Below are 23513 nucleotides of genomic sequence, written 5' to 3'. Positions count from 1 at the left end.
GAGCTGGAAAAGGTACAAAATTTAAATTGCATTTCTGGTAGGACCAAAAGAAAAAAAGTGCCAGCAACTTTGTCAAAGGAGCTCATGTGTCAGAAAGAATCTGATTTCGTTTCACATACGCATAGTGCCATGAACATTCTTAGGTCTTATAAATCATCTTCAGTGGAAGTGCATACATTCTGAAGCAACACGAACAAAATTGTGCTTGTCATTTATCAGTCTTAAACTTTTTGGTCCAAAGTAGATTTTAAATTTCATGGTTTAGAATTACAGCGGTAAGACTCAACCTATTTCCATTCATCACATAGTTTTCAAATAGATGTTGATCTTTCCCATTTAAACAAGCCGATGATTAACAGATTGATGACAGAACCCCTCTTCCTTCCTCTAGACTGAAGTTTATAATATATGTCATGTTCCAGTAAGAGAAAAAAAGAATATAAAATTTTATTTTCCAATGGATACAGGTTAGTGGCAGGACATATGTTTTCCCTGTTCTTTTTTCTTTTCTTATTTTTATTTTTATTTTTATTTAAAATTATATTTTAAATTGTGGTAAAATACACATAGCATATATGTACTACCTTAACCATTTTAAAGGTACAGGTAAATGATATTAAGTACATTCACATTGTTACACTACCATTACCGCTATCCATTTCCAGAAATTTTTTATCATCCCAAATAGAAATTCTGTACCCATTAAACAATAACTCTTTATTGAGGGCATCTTTTTAAATACAAGAATCTGTGGTTTCCTCAGATGTGGTAGTTATTACACCTATAGTTGCTGATTATGACTTCAGGGAAAAAGTTCCTGCCAAAGCTCTATGTGAATAACCCAGGATGTAGTCCCTTTATATTTCAATCCCATTTGTTTTTTCCCACTGAAATCAAACATGTGCATATTAAAACACTGAATGTCAAAGAATTTAAATATTAATTGTTGTTTTATAAGTATACCAACAGAATATGATATTCTCAAATATTTTCATGAGTTCGATAGAGAAATAGTTTTCAAATTTTGAAACCATAGTTCTTTCCACCTCTTTAGAATGTTACTGATTTATCAGTTTAAATGTTTAATATGGTCTCTGTGCTTGGCTTAATTGGTAGCTTAAAACTCATCTTCAACAATTTCATTTACCATATAAAATAAACAACAGCAATTAGGTATAGGTGTGTCAGATGCAAAAATTCCATCAGCATAATAATTTCCATGCATGCATATCTTCCAGGACCTTTCTAGATAATTGTCTCCAAGAAATGGTAAAGATAAGGTCAAGGTTCTGTTTTTGCAATATGCAGAATTTGAAACAAGCATTTTGTGGAAGTATATATATTTTTTAGGCCAGATTTTTTTAAATGTATTACAAGCCTAGAATCTAGCATGTACACAGCTTTTATTCCTTCCAAATAATTTATCTGCTGCCATTGAAAAGAATTTTAATATGTTTCCGACTTTTCTTATCATCGCTCAGATTTATCAACCATGACTTGTTCATTTTTTGCTGTTAAATGCTTCCATATAATCTAAGAAGGTTTATGTTTTCTCTGTGCTTTCCCTTGCTGATAATATAAAGAACCTGTCAATGTGTTTATCTGGCTTGAATATGGAGAAGGGCACAGAAAGTGGTGTGTTTAATGGAATGGGCTGCTAGAACTTTGGGTCACTGGTAAAGTTGACCTATGTGTTCTCCATGCTGTCATGATGCATGCCCTCCTCTCAGTACATAGCTATATGCTTGGTTTATACACAAGTTAGCCTTGCCATCTGTGGTGACACAGTCACTTTACTTTGGTTTGGAAGGACATCTGAAGTTAGTGGCCTATACCTAAGAAGGAAATCTCTTCTGGAAACTGCTCATGGAAAATAATTTTTTAAAACTGGATTTGGGCAAATTAATACTTTCCCTACTAAATCTCGTATTGGGTCTCCTCTTGCATCCCATTATTGTCCTCAGTGGTCTGTATATCAACTCTTCATTGAGCTCTGCAACAGGAACAGCTCTTTGGAGACTCATGAGTTCATAAGTGATGGCTGTAAGAGAGCCTTGGGGCACCAGTGTGGCTCAGTCAGTTGTGTCTCACTTCGGCTCAAGTCATGATCTCCCTGTTTGTAAGTGTGAGCCCCACATCAGTCTCTATGCTAACAGTGCAGAGCCTGGAGCCTGTTTCAGATTCTCTGTCTCCTTCTCTCTCTCTCTGTCCCTTCCCTGCTTGTGCTCTCTCTCAAAAATAAACATTAAAAAAAAAGGAGAGAGAGCCTCTGGAGGCAAAAGGATCTGGAGCAAATGCTAGCACACAGAGAATGGAATGAATGGGGACACATGGTTTCAAATCAATACAAATAAGAAAATTTGTGTTGTTGGGGCACTTGGGTGGCTGAGTCAGTTGGGCATCTGACTTCTGCTCAGGTCATGATCTCACAGTTTGTGAGTTCAAGCTCCATGTGGGGCTCTGTGCTGACAGCTCAGAGCTTGGAAACTGCTTCAGATTCTCTGTTCCCTCTCTCTCTGCCCCTTTCCCACTCACACTCTGTCTCTGTCTCAAAAATAAACATTAAAAAAATTTTTTAATAAAAAAAAGAAAATTTGAGTTGTTGAAAATCCATGGTATGTTAAAAATTTTCTTGTGTGGAAGCCAAAGGATATTCTATACTTATAAATCTAATTATAAATTACAAATCAAGAAATACAAAGAACAATTTATGCTTACTTATATTTGGGGGATATGTTTAAATTCACATATAGCAGACTTGTTTCCTATTGCAAAATCACTGAATACATTTTAAAGATTATGAATATCTTAAAGTGTTTAGATTTTTTAATTTATTACAAGTCAATATTAGTGTCCTGCTTTTAAGGAAACGACCTCTTTCTCTTTACCGAACTGCAGCTCAAAGAGTCATTCAAAGATATCAAAAAGAAATTCAACAACTTGAAGTTTAATTACACTAAGAAAAATGAGAAAGCTCGGAATCTGAAGACTCTTAAATGTCAAATTCAACAAGTTGATGTATATGCTGAAAAAATACAGGTAAAGAGAAAGTGTGGGTGGTACGTGTGTGTGCGCGCGCGCGCGCATGCACTACTACAATGATTGCAAAATCATTTTGCATTTTAATTCTAGATGCCTAACCTTTGGGCTTTTTTGTAGCATCGGGACTGAGAAGGTAGTTTTCTGCTTTTGTGACAATTAGGTTCCCATGTTAAGTGTTTAATTTATCTCTTGAGGCAGCTCTAGAATGGATTCTATCAAACCTACCCAGCCTCTCTATCCCCTCAGCACACACACACACACACACACACAATGTGCGCACACACACGCACACACACTTGCATGTATATGCCTTTGTACACCCCTTTTCCTTTCCTTGCACCTGGCTATGTCAGGAACTTCCTCCACTGCTCCCAGAACCACTGGCTAGATTATTTGAAAACCTTTCCCAGGAGACAGGGAGCTTACTGAAGACAATAAAATATTTTATGATTATTGTCTTTTTTAATTGCTATAATTTCATTCTTGAAATATAGACTAGAACCTGGTATATAGTCCATTTTCTATATGACTTTAGTACTGGATCAATAAAATATATGGAAGAAAATCCATTCTTTCCAAAATAAATTTATGATAATTATTATTTTAATATTCTATAATGGAGAAAGCTGCAAAAATGTCTCCAAGTTTTTCTCTCAGTGTATAATCACTAGCTAGCTTCATAAATAAAACTTGAGTGTATTTTAAGATCTATTTTTCTTTTGTACAGGCTTTGAAAATTAAAATGGGAAAACTTGAGAAGAAAACTTCTTATTCTCTCTTAAATTACTCAAATAATAAAGTTAATGTCCTTTTGGAAACCATGATGGATTTGCAAAAACAGGTGGATGAGTTTGAAAAAGTTGTGACAGATTACAAGACGAATTTAAACCTGACTGAACATCTCCAGGAAATGATAGAGGAGGTAATGACATCCATATGTAATGTTTTTTAAAAAATTACTCTGCTTACTTTACTTTAAAACAATGCTGCTTTAGCTATTACTGTAATGAAATCTATGCATCATCCTCCTTTTCATGATTATTTTCTTAGGATAATTTCTTAAAATAGAATTGCTGGGCCAAAGTGAATGAATGTTACAAGGTTTTGATTATATTGTCCAAATGTTCTTTGGAAAGATTTTACTAATTTTCTCTTACTGGCAGCATATCAGAGTTTCTCATTTCTCCCTAACCCCATCAACTCAAGATGTTTAACCATCATGGAATTATGTCCACTGCTGGATATCTGTTTAAAATACCCCAAAATGACTTACTTATTTCATAGAATTTGAATATGTTTAGAAAGAAATGTGATATTAGGATTTTTCAGGTGCCAAGATTGTTACTGGCGTTATTTTTGGCTTTGTCAAGAGGATGAATGGTAGCGTATGCATACACAATACAAAATTTGACAAGTTAAAATTATTATTTGCACACTTCATATTGAAGAAATTCGACACTTGAGGTTCTTTGGAGCCCATTATTCTGTGATACAAAATGTCTCTCTCTTTATCACTGATGCAGCAGTGTTTAGATTTAACACCATGCTAAGGAAAATGAAGATGATCATTCTTCTCTATCTGATATATAGGTTTGCTATAGCTCTGTGGCACTTACCTAACAGAGTCATGTGCTTCTATTTCTCACTCATCATAATTGCTCTGGCCTTGGTCAGACACATTCCTTCCATCATAGTTATTTAGTATTTTTAGTGAGAAACTGTCTCAATTCTCCACTGTGTTTTGAAAATATGACGAGTGTCTTCTATTTTTAAAAAAGGTCAAATGCTATTCTTTAGATGATACTTCCTCAATCAATAAACTAGGTCATATTCTTTTTAAAAAAATTTTTTAATGTTTTATTTATTTCTGAGAGAGAGAGAGAGAGACAGCGTGAGCAGGGGAGGGGCAGAGAGAGAGAGGGAGACACAGAATCTGAAGCAGGCTCCAGGCTCTGAGCTAGCTGTCAACACAGTGCCCAACGCAGGGCTCGGGCCCACAAACCATGAGATTATGACCTGAGCCGAAGTCAGCCCTTAACCGACTGAGCCACCCAGGTGTCGCCTAGATCTCATTCTTAAAAGAGAATTTATTTAGTAAAGTATTAGTCAGGCAATACTTTATCCATGTGTTGTTAATTATTTCAATCAATTGGGCTGGATGTTGTATGTTTGGAATTTTTTCTTTTAGCTGAGATTTGAATTCTTTTTAATATTATATACCTTTATTTTCTTATCTGACTCTAATTCCTTAGTGCAAAAGCATATAATCATATTTTGATATTTTCTTTATTATGACTTAGAAAGTTCAAACTAATGTGATTATAAAGTTTGAGGAATTTGAAACTTCAGTGGTCAAAATGAAGAACTTTGGAAGGATGGTGTCTCTTTACACTTTATCCCATTTTAATTTAGTGTCACTTTTGGTACGAAGATGCAAGCGCCACGGTTGTCAGAGTTGGAAAATATTCCACAGAGTGCAAGACAAAGGAAGCTGTGGAAATTCTCCACCAGCAGTTCAACAAGTATATCATGCCATCAGTGCCTCAGCAAGAAGAAAGAATTCAGGAGATCAGTGACCTAGCTCACCGCTTATATGGTGAGGTCTTTTTACAAATATCCAGCAATTTTCCAATGAATAAATCTATAGCCAACCTAATCTAGCAGAAAGCAGAGCATGGCAAGCCCTCAGGGTCCTCCTACAGCAACCATTCCGAGGGAAGACTCAAGATGAGAGCCGGTATCTACAAAAGTAAACAGTAGGAAAAATAAGAAGTAACTTCTGTCTGCAGGAGATGAAGCCTTTAGATTTTCACTGTCTTGTGTAAACCCTCCTTCTCTCGTGTTCCCTTCTCTCCTATTCCTGTCGATCATCCCCAGGGCAATAAAAACAGAACAACGCTAAGCTTATGTAGACCAAAATTTCTAATTTCCACGGGGGCAATTTCTTGAACATGCAAAACTCCCGCAACACTTTAAGTAGGTATAAAGCTAGGATCTTTTGTAGGGGCAGGACCCAGTCATATTGGATTAGGGCCCCGTCCTAATGGCATCATTTCAACTTTATCACCTCTAGAGAGACCTTATCTCCAAATGTGGTAAAGTTCTGAGATACTGGAGATTGAAGCTTCAATTTACGAATTCTGGAGAGGACACAGTTCAGCTCTTAACAACGTGAAATATTTACTCTACAATGCTTACTCTAAACCATGGAGTCTCTAATCCTGGTTTCAAATCTCTGCTCCTGCAATGACTGTCTGGGTAACCTGAGACTCTTTGAGCCTCAGTTTCCTCATTTGTAAAATGCAATAAAACTTAGAGAATCCAAGGAGAATTACATTAATGCATATAAAGTGCTTAGCCATAACCTGTTCCAACAAGGATAAGCCTTAAAGACATCAGTGAAAGAAGCCAGACACAAAAAGACAAATGTTCTATGATTCCACCTATAGGAGGGACCCAGAGTAGTCAGGTTTACAGAGATAGAAAGTAGAATAGTGGTTACCAGGGGCTAGGGGCACAGAGGAATGGGAGTTGTTTTTAATGGGTACCGGGTTTCAGTTTGGGAAGATGAAAAAGCTGTGGAGATGGATAGTGGTCATCCTGCACAACAATGAGAATGTACTCAATGCCAGTGTACTGAACTGCACACTTAAAAATGGTTGAAATGGTAAATAAATAAATAAATAAAAGCGCTTAGCCATAGTCAAACAATAAACACTCACTACACAGTACCCATTTTTATTGTTATTCAGGTAGAGAGAGAAAAACTAGGTGGGCAAAGATTAAGAACATTTCAGAGACATTGCTATTTGAAGTAGATCTTGAAGAGCACATAGGATTTTAACAGCAGGCAGTGGAGGAAAGGGTATTCCTGGTATAGGAAAGAATATGCTGTGGCTTTGCGGATTTGGGGGAAGATTTGCTGTTTCAGTTTGACCAGATACTAAATATGTGAGGGAACTAGAGTGACATATGTTTGGGAAAAACACCTTGAAACTATATTATGGAGGGTTTTGAATGCACTAATAAAGAATGACTGAATGTTCTAAACAGGAAAAAATGGATTAGAGTAGCCCTTTAAGAATATGAACAAAGCAACATGATTTAGGTTACACGAAAGTGACACAGTACAGCAGATTTGTAATCATTTTTCTAGAGGACCTGTTTTTCATGCCTTCCTTCATTCATTATATTTATCTGTTCAATAAGTATTATTAAGCATTTACTACCTACCAGCCTTTACACTGGACACTAGTGAGATGAATTAATGCCTAGCAGTTATGTTTTTGTTTTTGCTAAGGATTTGACTCAAAAATAGTGGTGTTTGTTTTTTGTTTTGTTTGTCCCTTTTCCTCCCCAGGTTTTGAAGAAGGGCAGAAATACGCTGAGAAAATAGTGGCAAAACACAAAGAGGTTCTTGAATCTATCACTGAATTATGTGTCTCTCTGACAGAGCTTGAAGAAAAGCTGAAGGTAATTTCTTCTTCTCAGAGTATGTATTTTCAAGTGATATAAATAAAAATGTGTTGATAAGTGTCTTCTGGTGCAAAGATGTTCTAATGGAAATTCTCAAGGGACATAATGTGCACATTTGTTTCACAGCTTTCTAACATAATTATCTGGGTGTTTCTGATAATTAATTCTGTTTCTTTTCCATCACTGCAGAGAAAAATATTACTAGGAATGAGGGCTAAACACAATTAAGGTGTCTCATTTACATTTTCATGGATCACATCCTAAAGGATAAATGTATGCCATTAAAATCAAAGTCAAGTCTGTATTAAGTAGCCTTATGTTTTCATTCCCAAATAATAAATGTAAGGGTTCTTTTTCCTTCCAAATTGTGGCCCCAGAGAGAATAAAACTAAATCTTCAGGTTTTAGATTCATTGAACACTTAGCTTCATGGCAGTATTGAGCTAATCATTAGCATCTTTCATGAAATAATAAGCTGATGGAATAAAAAATAGACAATATGTCTAATCCCTGGGCAAAAGTCCCGTTAAGAGAGAGAAATGTATATATTGTTTTGTCTATATTTTATGAAAACTAGCTTCATTAGTACTGTTTTAACAACTGGCTGAAAGAACTGGTTACTTAGGATGGGGAGAATGACAAGATAATTAAGAGTACAGGCTGTAGAGTAAAATACAGTCGCTACAGAATAGCCATTCTCCAAATTATTGGATGTGTGATTTGGGGTAAGTTACTTCAGCTCTTTGAGTCTCAGTTTCTTGATCTATAAAATGGAGGAAGTAGGGGAACCTAATCACAGAGTACCCTGAGGATTGAATGTGAAGATATTCATGGTTATTGTGATTATTGTTGACATTGAGACATAATGGTGCTCCTGAAATTCAGAGTAGAATTCTATTTCTAGCAACCATGTTTTTCTGTATGAATTTCCACATCATAAATTTGAGTACTCTAGTCCATTCAAAATAGTTTGCTTAGCTTTTAACTGAGTGAGTGACATACCAAATTATCTTTTCTCTTTAAGAAACTAGATTTTCAACTTTTTTTTTTTTTACCATTTTATATAACTCTACAATGAACACTTTCAGGCATAAAGACTTTTTTTTCTCTTGTATTGTTACCTACACATAAACTCTCCAGGGCAGATTTGGGTAAATGAGTACAAAATTGTTAATATTTCTAAGATACATGTGTTAAATTACATTCCACAAATATTTTAGAATTTTAATGCCACCAATAATGTATGAATGTGCCGTGGGTCTTATATTATCTTTTTAAACAATGATTATTTCCTCTCCACCTCCATCCAACCCTCCAAGGATTTGTTTGTTCTCTTCACTTCAAGGACACGGCTTGAAAATTGCTGCCTCCCCTAACTCTTTGCTTTTTACTTACAATATCCCTCCCATTTCTGTTGTACTTCTTCAAGTGAGGTCCACTTAAGAAAATTTACTCTCTTAAAGTGATATCCCTTTCTGCTTTTCACAATCATGGCCATTCTCTCTGAAAGCTCTACCCACTCCCTCTCCTCCCTTACTCATTTCCCATTCTTTTTACACCCCTGTAGTCAGGATTGCACCCTTTGTTTCTTATTCTCAACCCATCACTTGGATTCTCTTTTGCACTAGTCAGGAGCCTCCTGATTATACACTCCAATTAGATTACCCCTCCTAATGCTAATGTCATTTTTACACTCAAAACACTTGACTACAAATTCTTTATTGTTTACTAAATAAAGTTTAAACTCAAGGGCTTCCAACATTCCAAGGATGACTGTCTTTCCAAATCAGTGTACTTCTATATACATCATAAGCTCCTGTTTCACTGGTCTGCTACCCCACATTTCTGAGTTTTATCCTCCTAAAACCTTCCTGTCCATGACCTTTTCTCTCTGCTTATCTAAATTTTACCATCTCTCAAAGCCAAACGCAAACACTGCCTCCTTCACAATTCCTTCATGCGTTGTGTCCTTGCCTCTCTGATCCTGCCACAGCACTTGTGTTCTTTCCTACTGTAATCATCACATATAACCTCCATTATTATCCCAACCCATCTACTCAATTATACCTGAGAAAACCATATGACTCTGTTCAACTTAGGGTCCCACACATTTAACGCTACGCTTTGCCTAAAGCAGGTTCTCCAGAAAGAGTTGTGGCATTTGTAGTAAAAACTCAAAGGATTGATACAGAGAAGAATCATTCAATAAATATCTCAAAAAGATGTGATTTGGGTGAGTGTAAAAATGAGGAAGAGCCTCTCTGAAAAGACACATGGACATCAACAAGGCTCTTACAAGTTATAGCCTGAACAAAAGCTTGTCAAAGAATGCTTACTAACGCTTTACAGATGTTGCCTGAGAGCATAAATGTCTAGTTTTTCTGTTTTTAAGGTTGGCGCAATGGCTTTTTTGGGTAGGGGTTATTAAAAATAGGCCCATAAATCCCTATCAAGGCTAAAATAGTGATAATAATCCTTTCTATTTGAATAACAACTTGAGATTTACAGTCTTTTCATATATATTACTTCAGTGATTTCCAAATAATCTTGTGATGGTAGTAAAGCAAATTTCATTTTCCTTGTTTTAGAGGTGAAGTTCAAAGAAGGTAAAACTGCTTTGGCTGGGGCTTCACCATTAGTAGTGGAGGATCTAGAATTAGATATAATTCAAGCTCTAGCATTCTTTTCACAACAACCACCATTTTGGAATTAGATGCCAAGTGTGTACCAAAGCAGAGTGACTTTACCAGCTTAAGTTTTAGAGTTAGCCTAAAAGTTTAATCTCCCCAGTAAGTGTCTCCCCAAATTCTCTGAGTCATGAGGAACAGCATGAGGAACATGCTGTTTCTTTAAGGCCTATCTAATGACCATGTTTCAGGTGGAGTAGAGAAAGTTCTGGTGCAGTATAATCAATCATCCTAAATGTGGTGTACCTGAGGCTCCTTTTATCTTTACAAAGTTTTCTCAGCCCTCAGAGGGGCTTCCTGGGAGCTTGCAAACACCTATACTTCCATGACAGCTCTATGAACTACAGGAGCAAATTATCATCACCCACATGAAGCATCCTTTGTTCTCAATTGTTTTTTCTTTTCCATACTCAGTTACTCAGTGATATTTTGTTCCTCTCTTCCTGAGTGTCCCAAACTTTTGCTAGTGTAAAATCTCTAGATTTCCTCTTTGTTCTCCACCAGAACCTTCAGACATTTCTCCCTCATTACAGCTCCCCCAGACTTTCCTAATGGCTTAGACTGCCATGCACAATGGTTCTTTTCTCTAGAGAACGCTCCCTGTAGGTGCATCCTATTGGAGCAGTGACTTTGTTCCTGCTGGGCTTTTGAACCACCAAACCACCAGTTTTTACTGGCAATGAACTTGATCAAAGGAGTGAGGTAAGAGGGGAGCTGGGAACCTCACAAGATAATTTTGTAAGACCCATCCTGGGCTGGGCATAGTCAGTCTCCTGTGGAATACATTTGCTGAAAGGTTGCAAGTGGCCTATTTTATCTTCCAAGTGGTCATTGTGTACCACTGTGCCTCCAGCTTTCCTGGCCCAGACTCTCACTAACCATCCCTTTGTACAGCAGGGAGACACTTTAAAGACAAATCTGAATTTGGAAGATTTCCATGATGACTTCGTCGACCTGCTAAAAGAACCAGCAAGAAATAAGCAGACACTATTCAATGAAGAAAAGAATAAGGTAAAGAAAATTATGTCATCTCAGTTATTCGTTTTGAGATTAGAATCCTTATTCATTGAAAAACAAAGTGAATTAAAGCCTTCTTATCTATCTGAATCAAATCTTTCAATGTAAATGCACTGTGAGTCCGCTCATCCTGTACCTCCTTTCTACCCTTTACTTAGTCCTTCTTCTCCCACCTATGCTGTTTCCCTTTGAGTGCTTCCTATTGAATACTGGGACCACAGTATTTCACAGTTTTATTGGGACAGCCATTTATTCACCATACTGTCACTCCAAACCACTCTTTTTTTTTAAGTTTCTTTATTTATTTTGAGAGAGAGAGAGAGAGAGCGCACATATATAAGCATGAGTAGGGGAGGGGAAGACAGAGATGGAGAGAAAGAGAATCCCAAGCAGGCTCCACACTGTCAACATGGAGCCTTGTGAGGGACTCAAACCCATGAATTATGAGATCATGACCTGAACCGAAATCAAGAGTCAGACTCTGAACCGAGTGAGCCACCTAGACACCCTCCAAACCACTTCTATTTCTCTCACATTTAGTTAGCTGCCTTTCCCATTTTTCTTTGGTAGTCTATCCCTACTTCAAAGTTTACTTCCCTCTGTCAAGCTATGATTTTGTTTTACATTACCCACTGGGAAACCATAATACATAAAATTAGCTTTTTTTTTTAATGTATGTACTTATTTTGAAGGGGTGAAGGGCAGAGAGAGAGGGAATCAGAGGATCCAAAGTGGGCTTGGTGCTGACAGAAGAAAGCCCAATGGGGCTGGAACTCATGAACCATGAGATCATGACCTGAGCTGAAGTCGGATGCTTAACCAACTGAGCCACCCAGGCACCCAAAATTAGCTTGTATCTTGTCCCCACAGAAGCTACCTCTAAGATGATATTTCCATCCACATGTACTAAAACATAGAATCCAACTGAAATTTAAATACTAAAGTACAGAAATGTTTAACTTACTTTAAAAATCTATGCATTACAGATAAATTGAGCATGTAGCAAAAACTGCAGACATTCACAAAATGCAAACATTTCATGATTTCAAAAGCATTATTTAAATCACATCATTATGTGATTTTTGGTATCAGTTGCTCACTCTTTATTCTCAGCTGCTGGACTATAATTAGCTCTTGTCTTTTTGCTTCACCAGTTTTGCTTCCAGTGTTCCTCTCTCTCCCAAGGAACTGAAGGAACAGTCAACATTATTTTCAACTGCCCCCAAAGAAGTGTGATAAAGTATACTTCTTGTGATCTGAGGATTTAAAATAAATATCTCTCCACTTGTTGTACTTATCTCATGGAAAAAGATTTATCTTTCCTTAAAATCAGTACCATTCTTAGGTCTTCTATATAGGTTGTGTTCCACAGGTTAAATCTTTGTCAACGTCTAGTGCAATTATACACCCTCCTGGCAGCAAGTATCACAGTGTGAACTGACTTTTTGGTAGGATGGCCTTGAAGAATTTAAACCCTGATTCCATTCTGAGGCAAAGGCAAACTGCCAAACCTTGATTGCTTTGCTGTACCTTAGTCTTATATCTAATGGTCTTTGGTTATTGTGATAGGTCTAAATCAGGGTTTCTCAATCAGAGCACTGTCGACATTTTGGCCAGAGAATTCTTTGCTGTGGAGGGCTGTCCTGTGCATTATAGGATATTTAGCAACATTCTTGGCCTCTATCAACTAGACACCAGTGTCATGCCTTCCCCACCCACCCAGTTGTCACAACTAAAAAATGTCCATGGACATTGCCAAATGTTCCCTGGGGAACAAAATCAGCCTCAATTGTGACTAGTAGAAATAAAAAAAGAATAACATTAAATGCATCATATTTTCCTTCTTTTTTTTAATTCTCAAGTTAGTTAACATACAGTGTAGTATTATCTTTAGGTGTAGAAGCCAGTGATTTACCACTTACATATGGCACCCAGTGCTCATTCCAACAAGTGCCGTCCCTAATGCCCCTCACCCATTTAGCCAATTTCCCCCACCCACTTCCCCTCCACCAATCCTCAGTGTGTTCTCTGTATTTATGGTTTTTATTTCCTTCTCTTCCCCTATGATAATCTGTTACATTTCTCGAATTCCACACATGAGTAAAATCATATGATACCTGTCTTTCTCTGACTGACTTATTCCACTTAGCATAGTATCCTCCAGTTCCATTCACATTGTTGCAAATAGCAAAATTTCATTCTTTTTCATTGTCAGGTAATGTTCCTGTGTATGTGTGTGTGTGTGTGTGTGTTTGCGAGCGTGCACGCGAGCACACGTGCACGCATGTGTGCACATATACCACATCTTCTTATTCCATTCATCAGTTGAGGGAGATTTGGGCTCTTTCCATAATTTGACTATTGTTGATAGTGCTGCTGTATACATTGGGGTACACATGCCCCTTCAAAACAGCATTTTCGTATCTTTGTGATAAAATCCTAGTAATACAATTGCGGTATTTTTAATTTTTTGAGGAACCTCCACACTATTTTCCAGCCTGGCTGCTCCAGTTTGCATTCCCACCAACAGTGCAAAAGGATTCCCCTTTCTCCACTTCCTCACCAACATCTGTTGTTTCCTGAGTTATCAATTTTAGCCCCTCTAACTGGTGTGAGGTGGCATCTCATTGTGGTTTTGATTTCTATTTCCCTGATGATGAGCAATGTTGGGCATCTTTTCATGTGTCTGTTTGCCATGTGGATGTCTTCTTTGGGAAAATATCTATTCATGTCTTCTGCCCCTGCCCATTTTTACTGGATTATTTGTTTTTGAGTGTTTAGTTTGGTAAGTTCTTTATAGATTTTGGATAACCCGTTATGAGATATGTCATTTGCAAATATCCCATTCCACTTGTTGCCTTTTAGTTTTGTTGATCGTTTCCTTTGCCATGCAGAAGCTTATTACCTTGATGAGGTCCCAATAGTTCATTTTTGCTTTTATTTCCCTTGCCTCCAGAGACATGTCAAGTAAGAAGCTGCTGTGGCCCAGGCCAAAGAGGTTTCTGCCTGTTTTCTCCTGTAGGATTTTGATGGTTTCCTGTCTCACATTTAGGTCTTTCATCCATTTTGAATTTATTTTTGTTCATCACATCTTTTTTTTATTAAAAAATTTTAATGTGTATTCTTGAGAGAGCAAAAGAGACAGAGACAGTACAAATAGGGGAGAGGTAGAGAGAGAGGGAAACAGAATCTGAAGCAGGCTCCAGGCTCTGAGCTGTCAGCACAAAGCCTGAAGTGGAGCTCAAACTCACAGACTACAAGATCATGACCTGAGTTGAAGTCAGACATTTAACCTACTGAGTCACCCAGGCACTGCTGTGCATCACATCTTCTTAACTAAGTTTCTAAGGGATACTAAATTCAACTTATCTTTTAAATTCTGCACATTTGTCTACACTGTCAACCAACCCACATTTATTAAGATTTGAAGTGAAACTTACTGCTACCAAAGCAAGCACACTCATTTATACTTAGTAAGTATGGATTTTCTTGCTTCTTTTTATTTTTCTTAGAAGAAAAGCTAAATGAACAGATTGTTTTAAATAAAAATGTAATATTTGTTTTCATTAAGAAATTGATCTTATTTTAGTATAAATTAAGAGGTGGTAGATCATCTGTTATGTAGTATAAAAGTGAAAGAACAAACAGGGATATCCATAGTCACCACTGTTACTTAACAAGTACTGGAAGTCCTAGCCTCAGCAATGAGACAACAAAAATAAATGAAGGCATTCAAATCAGCAAGGAAGAAGTAAAACTTTTACTATTTGCAGATGACATGATACATTATACAGCAAACCCAAAAGACTCTACCAAAAAATTACTAGAACCCATAATGAATTCAGTAAAGTTGCAGGATATAAAACCAACACACAAAAATCTGTTGCATTTATATATACCAATAATGAAGCAACAGAAAGAGAAATTAAGGAATCAGTCCCATTTACATTTGCACCAAAAACAATTTGGTTAGGAATACACCTTACCAAAGAGGTGAAAGACCTGTACTCTCAAAACTATAAAACACTGATGAAAGAAATTAAAAATGATACAAAGAAATGGAAAGACATTCCAATAGATTGGAAGAATAAATATTATTAAAATTTCTATGCTACCCAAAGCAATCTAATTTAATGCAATCCCTATCAAAATACCACCAGCATTTTTCACAGAGCTAGAACTAACAATCCTAAAATTTGTATGAAACACAAAAGACTCCAAATAGTCAAAGCAACTTTCCAAAAGAAAAGCAAAGCTGGAGGCATCACAATTCCAGACTTCAAGTTATATTACAAAGCTGTAGTGATCAAAATAGTACATTAGTGGCACAAAAAATAGACACATAGATCAATAGTACAGAATAGAAAACCCAGAAATGAACCAATAACTCTATAGTCAATTAATCTTCAACGAAGCAGGAAAGAATATCCAGTGGGATGCTGTGCTCAACACAGGTATCGCTACCATCTGCCACCACACAGTGCAAGTACAACACCTTCGACCATATTCCCTATGCAATACCTTTTATCCTCATGACTTAGATGGAAATCTGTACCTCCCATTCCCCTTCACCCATTTTGTCCATCCCCCACCCTTCCCTTCTGGCAACCATTAGTTTGTTCTCAGTATTTGAGTCTGTTTCTGCTTTTAGTTTGTTTGTTTATTCACTTGTTTTGTTTTTCAGATTCCACATATAAGTAAAATCGTATGGTATTTTTCTTTCTCTGACTTATTTCACTTAGTATAATACCCTTATAAGTCCATCCAAATGTTCCAATAGCAAGATCTCATTTTTTATGGCTGAGTAATATTCCATTGTGTATATGTGTATGTGTATATCTGCATGTCTATATCTATATCATTGCATCTTCTTTATCCATTCATCTATTGACAGACACTTTCATATCCGGGCTTTTGTAAATAATGTTTTAGGAGCATCTGGGTAGCTCAGTTGGTTAAGCATCCAACTCTTGATTTTAGCTCAGGTCATAATCTCATGGTTTGGAAGTTTGAGCCCTACATCAGGCTCCACACTGACAATGCCAGCCTGCTTGGGGTGAGATATTCTCTCTCTCTCCTTCCCCCCATATCTCCCCCTCTTTTCACCCCCACATGCTCTCTCTCTCTCAAAATAAATAAATAAGCTTAAAAAAATAATAGTGTCTTAATAAACATAGGGATGTATATATAATCTTTTCAAACTAGTGTTTTTGTTTTCTTCGGGTAAATACCCAGTAGTGGAATTATTGGATCATATGATATTTCTGTTTTCAGTTTTTTTGAGGAAACTCCACAGTTTTCCATAGTAACTACCAATTTATATTCCCACCAACAGTGCATGAGGGTTTCTTTTTCTCTATATCCTCTCCCAAATCTATTATATCTTGTATTATTTTATTCAAATCATTCTGAAAGGTGTAAGGTGATATCTCATTGTTGTTTTAATTTGCTTTCAGCATGGAAGTACTTTTATACCAGTCAGTGGAGTGTTCTCATTAAACTGGGTGAGGACAGCCCCTGTGCCCTCTTCTAATGCTGATCACCAGGGAGGCGGGAAAGTTGTTCTTGAGACATTTGCTTTGGAAAAAAAAACGGGAAAGGGACAAAGTGTTCTTCACCATCTTTGTGTTCTCATCTCTTTTATCTTGTCTACCCTAAGTGTGTAAATGTACCAAGTCACCTCTTGACTGCCCAAAGCCCCTTCCGAAAGCCTTCCCCAGAAATGTCTTTCATAGAGAAGTCCCATGTTTAGTATCTTTCTTTCTCTACTTCCTACTTACCTTCATTAAATCTTATTTATACCAGGATAAGACTATTGTGGGAATATTTAGGAAGGTAAAGCCTTCTGGTGTTCCCTTAAATTTACCATATAGATGGCTACCCACTGTGTGTACTTTTAGAATTTCTACTACACACTTAACCAAGGGATATAGAATATCATTATATTCTCTTTTCCAGACATTCACTTTGTTTTCCTACATGGCAGTGATTGTAAATCCAAGTGATTACGGCTATCAGTGAAAATGAAAGTTTAGAAATCTTGACAGATATAAGAACTGAGGCCACAGATTTAGGATTAATTAAAAGTTAATTGATCATTAGACATTAAAGTGGGTGATATCCTTGAGGGGAAAAGTATAAAGAGAAGATTAGGGAACTTAAGACAAGATCATACACGATCCATATAATTAGAAGGTGGGAGAAGAAAAAGGAATCAAGAAAAAGACAAATAGCAGCCAAGGATATAAGAGAATCAAGTTGAGAGTGAGCAGTGTTGTGGTGAATTAGATCAGCTTCCCATCCATTTTGTCAGAACTTATCAGATTGATGCAAATATGCTCTGTCTGAAATACCCCTTTCTGGAAACACACACACATACACATACACACTTTTTTCCTCTACTAATAGCAAAAATGATTTCATGGTGAGAAAATGTTAAAAAAGTACTGTATGTGAATGTTTGAAAACCATTTTCATAAAGGAAACTGGTAGACTCAGAAAACTGCAGCTCAGTGAGTTTTAAATAGATGAAGGGGATTAACCGCACACTTAATTGTGATGAGCACTGAGTAATGTATAGAATTGTTGAATCACTTATTGTACACCTGAAACTAATAAAACACCATATGTTAATTACACTTGAATTTTAGAAACTAATTAATAAAAAAGGAAGTTTTGTAAAATTGCATAATGACTTAAAAAACGAAAAGCTATTTGCCTTTGAGAATAAAGCCAAAAGTGCTAAGAGCCCACAGGGATTGACTCAAAAAAACTTGTATTAAATTCACTTTATTTTACTTTTGCTTTGTGATATGACTATTTAAAGGATACTTCTAGATTAGTGTCTTAGGCAAAATTTATTCTGACTTCAAAAAGTCATTTGATAAACATATTTATGATCACTTTCTCGAGGTAAGTGGGAATACATGAACTGAATCAGAGTTTGGTTGTATTATAATTATTCCAAGAATGTTAGGTAGTTCAACAGTGTCAACCTGGAAGATAGTTTGCCTTGCCTTGAGAAAACATTTGACTTTGTCCTAAACTCTGCAGTGTTCAACACTTTTATCAGTGGCATTAATAGACAGAAGTAGAAAATTTTAGCAGATTAAAAATTTAGTATGAATCAATAGCCACATATGGCTCTCATAAAACACACACAAAAAAACCTAATATAATCACTTTAATAAAAATATATCACATAGATCAAGGAGATGTTCATTCCGTTGATTAGTCCCCACATGGACAGTAAATAAATCCTGGAAATAAACATATTTAGGGGGAACAGTTAAGTTGAAATGTTTCTAGGAAATATTTGAGAATATTCTCTCTTATGGTCAGTAGAAATTATCTGGTAGTGTTATTTTCTGTGCAAAGTATTTTTCCACTTTAGGAATTGTAGAGAGTAAAAAAATACTATTCTTGGATTCCCTTCGGAGTTTGGCACCAACTGAAAGAGAGGCACGGGAGTCAAGAATCAGTAACTAGTAAAAGCTGGATTAGAGAACATGGCTTGGACTTTTCTGGTGGGTTTCCTAAAACTTTATCTCTGATTTAGATAGACTTACCTACCCAAACACTTGGGTGCACAGCTAGACAACCAGAGGCTTTCTCTACAGGGGTTTTTGATAGTTTCAAGCTAACATGGATACACACATTTGGTAGATGACAGATCTATAAGAGAGGCCTCAAAAAATCAGAGCTGAGCATTCTCAGTCTAAACCTGCAGTTAACTAAGTCATTTCCTCCCCAAGCATAAGGGAAGAGTGAGAAGACTAGCCTGGACTTTTATTCAAGCTTTCCTCCTAAGCCTATTGCAAATTTTCAGACCCACTCTTAAACATTACTCTTCTCTGGAGAGACACACATTACCCAAAGAAGGCATTAAGAAGTTGCATGGCCATGGATGACCCTCAAATCAACAAATGCCCAGTAGGAGTGGAACTACCCAGAAGGTGACCTCGATGATAAAAGTTCTAGAATCAAGTCCAAAGAAGACTGGAGGTTTTAGTACAAGAAAGAGACTGAGAGACTGAGAGACCAATTCTCCAAAGAGTCAAAGAGCAGTTAAAAGAGGAGAGAAATTGGACATCTTCTATGTCGTTCCAGTTCAGATCCATTGTTGAATACTGAGTGAAGGCATACTTTGCTAAATATAGGGAAAGATTCTTATAAAAAGTAAAACACAAAATTCTTTTCAAAGAAAGCACCCTTTCAGGAAAAGTGTTCAAACATAGCCTAACAGAATGTCATAGCAAAGATTCCTATACCGACTATGAAGTTGAATCAAAGTCGCTATGAAAAGGAAAACAAATGTAGAGCTAAGCCAAAGTAGGAAAATCAAAAGAAGTAGGGTCATTTCCTACTGGATTGTATTTAGTATTTTTTTTTAGTGAGAAGGACTTTTAAAAATGTTTGGCTTTGAGGCACCTGGGTGGCTCAGTCGGTTAAGCATCTGACTCTTGATTTTGGCTCAGGTCATGATCTCATGGTTCTTGAGTTTGAGTCCTGCATTGCACTCTGTGCTGATGCCACAAAGTCTGGTTGGGATTCTCTCTCTTTCCCCCACTCTCTGCCCCTCCCCTGCTTGTGCTCTCTTTCTCTCTCAAAATAAATAAACTTTAAATATAATAATAAAATAAAAACTGGCTTTTAGGCCCAGAGTTTAAACTTTTACTAAATGGCTGAAGGAAACCACTTTCTCTAAATCTATGCTTATACTTTCTCTGAGGATAAGTCATGTCTCTGGGGTAGTAGAAGAAACACTGTTTTGTTTTTACTTCTAATCTTTAACCTGAAAACACATTTACTTCTCAAAAATTATTTATAAAGTGTATGAGCTAAAATGAAGAACACAAAGTCAAGCCAAGACATAACTTTCTTGTGTGCAAGCAGTGGCAAAGGAAAAATCTCAGTAATTTTTAAGTAAAAATGCACCCCCAAACAGGAAAAGCAATGAAAGAAGTAGATATAAAACAACAGAGATAGATGAGATCACCTTCAGCCTCAATGCTCTTTTGAGTTTGTGCCAGAAAGGATGGATATTTGAGCCTCTTTTTAAACCAGACATGGACATGGATCCGTTGGGAGAAATACTAGATCAGTGTAAGCAGGAGGTGAAGTACTGCTGTTCACAGTCTCCTAGTGTGACCTGCCCTCCACATGCCATGGGAAGAGAAGTGGCAGGCATTTCTCCTTTATATCTCGTGTTCTCTTGTGAAAGCTCATAACCTGTGATGGCTCCATGGATATCTCCCTCCCCCACCAGGCTATTATCTCCCCGAGGGCAGAGACTGTATTTACTTTTACTCACCTCATCTCACCAATGCCTAGCATGGTACCTAGTATGAAATGGGTGCTCAATAGATACTTTTCAATGGAAGAATAAACATAAGGAGCTTAAGAAAATAAAACCAGTCATTAAAAATAGCTTTCTCTATACGAGGTACCTAGAATTGTCAGATTCATACAGACAGAAAGTAGGAGGGGTTGGGAGAAAGGAGAATGGGGAGTTTAGTGTTTAATGGGTACAGAGTTTCAGTTTGGGAAGATGAAAAATTCTGGAGTTGGATGTGAGTGTACTTAATGCCATTGAACCATACACTTAAAAGTGGTTAAAATAGTAAATTTTGTGTTATATATATTTTACCACCACCACAATAATTAATAATAATAATAAGGAATGGCTTTCCTAAGGGAAAAAAAGAGGGGTTATTCTTAGGAAGGCCTGAAGGATCATCTAACAAGGGAGCCTCTGATGTTTAGGAACTATGTATTCACATGGAGTGTAGACAAAACAAGGCAGTATTTGCCGATGAAGGAAGTTCCTCAGATCATGTTTTGAAAGACATTGATCCAGTTCAACCTCTTCGTTAGAGATGAAAACTAGGGATTTCTCTCCTCTATTTCACAAAATCTATCACATTTCATTCAGAGACTGGAGTCAGTTTGCCCATTCCTTAGTCATGGCATGGGACTGTGCCCAGGTTAAACAGACAGACGGTTTCAAGTTCAGTAATGCTTGTGCCAGGGCCCCGAGCTCTAACTCACTGTAACTTTTCTTAGGCTGTCTGTCTGAAGTTGAGTTTGAGACGTGGAAAAAAACTCAATGACTAACTCAAAGCTTTGGCTTTTCTGTGTTGAAGGAGAAGGTGCAAGTAGCGGATATTTTGACTGTCAATGGAACAGGGGAGGGTCAGCTCCCACAGCACATGACGCAGCTGCTCTCTGACAAAGAAGATGCTGTCCAAGGCCATCTCCTGCCTCCAGACAGGCTTTCAGGAGAAGAATATGAATGTGTCTCACCTGATGACATCTCCTTGTCTCCACTCCCGGGAAGCCCCAAGTCCCCCCTTGCGTCTGCTGAAATGGAAGTGGAGGAGCATTCCAGCCCTCCCCTCAGCCTTCCCATTAGCAACTACAGTATGCAGATGGGGCCCTGCGGTCAAGGAGAGGCCCAGGAATCTGGCATTCCACCACCTGCTGCTTTTGCTGATGCATACAATGATAAGAGAGAAACATTTTCAAGTCATTTTGAGAGACCCTCCCCCCAATTCAAAGCTGAGCTCCCATTAACCTCCCGAGGAATTTTGGAAAAAAGTACTGCTTTCTGCAAAATCAGTGCTAAACATCCAGAGGGCATGCTGAGTGAAGTGCATGAGAGAGCTTTCCAGCAGCACCCTCAGGCTCAGGGAAGTTTGCTAGAAACACAGGAGAAAGTGCATGTTGATAACCATGTCACTAAAACCCAAGACGGGCTGCATGCTTCCCAGGGTGCATTCTCAGGCCTTGTGTTTCGATCAGGCCCCAGCCAGGCCCATCAGAGGCAAATGGTCCCCCAAGAGGAGATTAAATGTACACCAGCAAAGAACACCATGGTCAGCCTCGCTGGCCAGGCACCTAATTTCTCCAGGCTTCAATCTAATGTAACTGTCATGGAAGGTTCTCCAGTGACTTTGGAAGTTGAAGTGACAGGATTTCCAGAGCCTACACTGACATGGTGGGTAGCTTATAATGACAAGTCATAAAGAAACACATCGAATGACTGGGCAAATCATTCTGTGTGCGCTACCTGAGAGGTTTAGGAATGGCTGATTAATATTCTGCAACACTGCAGGTCTGCATGATTCAGGCTCACACCGGCCCCCAACTCTGACTGTAGTCCCAGCATGGCTAAAGCCCCTAAAAAAGAAAAGTAACCACATAAAATAATAATTAACTAACTCCAAAAGCACTGCAACTTAGCTATGTTCTTTTTGTTTGTTCGTTTTTGTTTTCTGGTATTAGTTTAACATTCCACACTTCCAAAATTTATGGGTTGAAGTTCTTTCCCCTTGTTCATTTCTACATAAGCATGACGTTTTCTTAGTTTAACATCCCATAGTCAATTCAAAAACATACGAATGGGGTTTTTTCCCTTTTCTTTCATTTACCTATTTCATCTTTGCCCTCTTCCCAACAGAGTCACACATCACCTTTGTAATATTTGTTTCACTAAGATTTCTTTCTATAAATTTCTTCAGTGTGAGAGATGGAATAAAAATATTTCTTTCAGAGTTGCTCCCAGTGACAGGTAATGAACCCATTTTGGAAAGGTGGTGTAATAACTGAGCTGTGAACAAGAAGATTTCCCTCTGGAGACATCATTATTTTTTAGTGTATTTGTTTTAATAGAAAGTAAACTGCAGAATACAGGTTTTGAATCACTGTTGTTTTAAAAGTAGTTCTCACTTTCTCAATACGTGGGTTACTTCTAAACATTTAGGCATATTTTTGTGTTTGAAAAAAAAGAAATTTTTTGCCTTTAAGTAGATTTATCTGAGGACAAAATTATAAATAGGTGAGACTGAATTCATATTCATCAACTAAGATAAGTAAAATAGTATTTACTTATCATAATATTTCAGTAGACATTAAATTAACAGTTCCAATTATTGTGTGTGCCCATTGATGATATTTGAAGTGTGAGATTGTGATCGGAAGAATCTATGGGAAAACTTTGGTTCCTCAGATCGTGAAAAGGAATTGCACTTATGCTACAGTGCAGCTGTTTGTGCTTGTTTTATTTTGTTGTCTTGACAATTGCATGTTTTTGATAGATCAGGAATTTCCTATTTATGAATTTGAAAGACATTTAATTCATTATTAAATATCAGTTCATCCCAAAGAAAAATGTTGTCTGCAGTGTTTCTTGGTTTTTGTCCACACAACAAATACTTAGTTAGGGTTTATTGTTAAAGAACTGTTGCAATATTGTGAAAAAATATCTTGCTTTTAGATTTACAGTTGAGTT

General features: G+C 37.1%; 1 protein-coding gene across 1 annotated transcript in view; it reads left to right on the top strand.

Annotated features, from left to right (window-relative positions):
• Window positions 1-23513, top strand: part of CCDC141 (coiled-coil domain containing 141) — a 193212-nt gene that overhangs the window by 168536 nt on the left and 1163 nt on the right. The window contains exons 18-23 of the mRNA XM_077776352.1: window positions 2899-3039; window positions 3770-3964; window positions 5455-5638; window positions 7403-7515; window positions 11099-11215; window positions 21367-22220. Coding sequence (XP_077632478.1) covers window positions 2899-3039; window positions 3770-3964; window positions 5455-5638; window positions 7403-7515; window positions 11099-11215; window positions 21367-22220 — 1604 coding nt within the window. The remainder of the gene's footprint in view (window positions 1-2898; window positions 3040-3769; window positions 3965-5454; window positions 5639-7402; window positions 7516-11098; window positions 11216-21366; window positions 22221-23513) is intronic.

The sequence above is a fragment of the Crocuta crocuta genome, unplaced genomic scaffold, assembly GCF_008692635.1.
Source record: "Crocuta crocuta isolate KB4526 unplaced genomic scaffold, BGI_CrCroc_1.0 scaffold17, whole genome shotgun sequence".
In the NCBI taxonomy this organism is placed as follows: domain Eukaryota; kingdom Metazoa; phylum Chordata; class Mammalia; order Carnivora; family Hyaenidae; genus Crocuta; species Crocuta crocuta.
Note: the sequence above shows the minus strand (reverse complement) of the source record. Positions and strands in the feature narration are given on the sequence as shown.